Source organism: Cyprinodon variegatus, unplaced genomic scaffold (genome assembly GCF_000732505.1).
Source record: "Cyprinodon variegatus isolate N-32 unplaced genomic scaffold, C_variegatus-1.0 Scaffold1697, whole genome shotgun sequence".
In the NCBI taxonomy this organism is placed as follows: Eukaryota; Metazoa; Chordata; class Actinopteri; order Cyprinodontiformes; family Cyprinodontidae; genus Cyprinodon; species Cyprinodon variegatus.
The window spans coordinates 43,532-46,645 of record NW_015152150.1 but is presented as its reverse complement, the minus strand read 5'-3'; the positions used below and the strand labels follow the sequence as shown (position 1 = coordinate 46,645).

The 3,114-nt window shown below is 32.4% G+C and overlaps 1 protein-coding gene across 1 annotated transcript in view; it reads right to left on the bottom strand.

Annotated features, from left to right (window-relative positions):
* LOC107104337 (major histocompatibility complex class I-related gene protein-like) overlaps positions 1-2,780 on the bottom strand; it is an 18,803-nt gene extending 16,023 nt beyond the window's left edge. The window contains exon 1 of the mRNA XM_015404323.1: positions 2,537-2,780. Within this exon, the coding sequence (XP_015259809.1) occupies positions 2,537-2,559 (23 nt within the window). The 5' untranslated portion in view covers positions 2,560-2,780. The remainder of the gene's footprint in view (positions 1-2,536) is intronic.
* Positions 2,781-3,114: the final 334 nt, after the last annotated feature.

Here is a 3,114-nt window from a genome sequence, read left to right as displayed (position 1 = left end):
GTGTGAATGGTGGTGTTTTTCTCAGTGAGTGTTGTTGCACTTTCAAATGATAATTTTGCAGTAATGTTACTAGAAAATTGGCAAAGTTAAATCTCTTTGCAGCCAGTGTTTACTTTTTTTTTGGTTCAATCTATAATATTGTTTTCAGATTATCTGTTTTTATTGTATTTAGCTGTAGTTATTCCTAAATATAATAAAATTCGCTCAATTGGTTTGTTGCTTATAGAGGATAAAACACTTCTTCACAGAAAAAGAATATAATTTGCTCATTTGAATAGTTCTAGATATGTGACGTCTTTAAATAAATTCAGGTTGAGTTCATCAATAACAAACACATGAAAATCCACCATGTACAGCTCCAGCTGAAATAATTGAAATCCTAAAACAGGTGATAAACCATATTACAGTCATTTATTTTGAGGTTGGACGTAGCTGTAAAAAGAACAGGAGCTGCTTAGTTTAAAATAATCAGCACATCTGTTTTTCTCAGAATCCATTATTTCATCTTGGAAAGAGGAATAGCTAGATCAGTAAAGCATAAGTTGGGGTTCTTCATGGCGTCTGCTTTATTTCATTTGTTTCTATGATTGGCTAAACCAAACTTTGATAGGCAGGAACAAGTTGTCGCTTCACCCAATCAGCTCTGAATGTTCTGCTGAACGTCCCTCCTTTCTCAGTAGAGGTTTGATGGGAGCAGTCCCACAATGATTATGTGTAAAAATAAACCACTTTTTTGTTGTAGACTAAAAAATCAATAAAGTTACATCAGTAACACTAACAGCTGTTAGCATGAGTCAATGCAATCAACTGGTTTTCCTTAGATAGAAAACTTTGAATCAATCTGACTGTATGATCTGGTTGAACTGTAAAGTGCCTTGAGATGACATGTGTTGTGAATTTGCCGCTATATAAATAAACTGAATTGAATTGAATATATAACACTTACAAGTCCAATAAAATAATTACCAGTCTGCATCCTTGTTTTAGCTTCATGTCTCACCACAGAGAAAAGCCATGATAAAATTCCCTCTTCTGTGACTTGATCAGATTTAAGATTTTCTTTGTCTTTTTGTGTCATAAACCTTTAAAATCCCCACTTCAGTTTAACTGTTTCTCTGAAATGTTTTATTCCAGCCAGAGCCAGCAGGGGGAGACAAAAGACCATCCAGTCTTATAGACATTTAATTACCATCACAGGCACTTAGAGGAGAACATATTAAGGTAAAATGCTTAATGGTTCTATTTCACTTTCATATTGTTGTTCTTGTACATTCTTAAGAAAAAGCCATTTTGCTCTCTGTGAAAAATTGCTTTGTTACACTTGTTGTAATTCAACATCTGACAGCTAGAGGGATTAGTGCAGTACTAGCTGATTAAGACAAGTTTAAAACACAGAAAGAACATAAAACTAACTGGCATAGTATCAAACACATTAAATTGTTGTATCTAATTTTTAAATCTTATTCAAAGCCTTTACTGTTGAATACATATTTTAATCATAAAACAATCAAAAGCAGCATTATGCTGAAACATTTCCGATTTGAATTTGAATTTAAATGAATTTTTCTAATATTTTTTGTAGTACTTTTACTTTTCTTTGTCAAAATCCTCAATTGTGGGAGTTTTTTTTTTGTTGACATTTTAATTCATTAATAGCATTATCTGGTTCTCCTATGAATTAACATAAAAAAACATTTTTATATAACTAAAAATCCTCCTCCATCCTAGAGACCCACTGCAGGTCTGCAGAGGTGGACAAGCGATCTGTGTATCAGAAGTAGGATGTACAGGAAGCTGGGATCAGCAGTTCCTCGTTTAAATACCAGAGAAACCATCTGATGGAAAACTTTAAACTATCAGACTCCATGTTTATTTATTCATGTATCGCTTTGTTTTTTTTTTCTATTGAGATTCTAATCTAAAGCTCTTTAACTTGATTTTCACATAATGCAGCAGTTCATCAAGGATTTTGTTTAAATGGACCATTCACCATAAGGTGTAAATATTAACAGAAAAAAATGTCTAATGTATCTTTGCATAAGAAAAGCCAGTGAAGGGTCTAGAATAAGTTTCTGAAAATAAAATTTATTCAGGTAATAATGGTTCTCCACAAAAAGAGGAGAGCAAGACACGAAACAAGTTTAATAGACTTTAATATTTAATTGTTAATTATTCTTCTTTAAACTTTTTTTTTACTTTTGTAACTTTACCAAATAAACTCAACAGTGTACATTAAACAAAGCCAATTTCTACAGAATAACAGAACTACTAAGAGCACTGCTGCCATTTTAGATATAAGACGCTTAGAAAGATAATTTTAAACAATAAAGATAATAATTTATATTACATAGTGCTAAACAAAGTAAAAAACAACTTTTAGCAACCTAATTGTTTAATTTCTAATTATTTTAAATTACTGAGTAAAATGTCTAATACTCAGGATTCAATGATGCCACCATAAATTAAACATTAGTCGATAAATAACATAGTTTGATAGTAATAACATTGCCTTACATCTTTAAATTGTCCAACTCACCTGCCGTAGCTCCTTGTAGCCATAATCCCACTAGAGTCAGAGAGATAAACGCTGTCATTTTAGCCATGCTGTCTAACATTTTCAGATTCCCTTCGGCGTGAAGACAGTTTTGTTTTTAAAAAGAACTTCAGGTTCTTATTTCATGTATAGGGAAAGAAAGGATGTACGTTTTCATGTACAGATATAAGCGACTTCTATAAGAACAAAATGGACAATAAATCAATCCAGAACGAAGTAGTAAATTAAATAAACCAGGAGGTAAAAGGAAAGTAGAGCATGCAACTTAAGCTTGCAGGTGTTTAGTTTCCGGTGTTAAACCACATTCTGTGATCCCTTATATAATGTGACTGAAGGACGTGCTGTCTGCATCTTGTCATCTACCAACCCTAACCTCAGAGTGCTCATGATTATCCAGGGGAAACAAAACAATTGTTGAACCATTTAATTCATAGAAGTAAAAAGGTTTAAAACGCTGAAGTTAAGAAGGTACAAAGCTAGTTAGTTTCCTCTGCTCAGAGGTTGGACTAAATAAATGGATAAAGAGTTAAATCATTTTCTTAATGTAGGTTAAAGGTCCT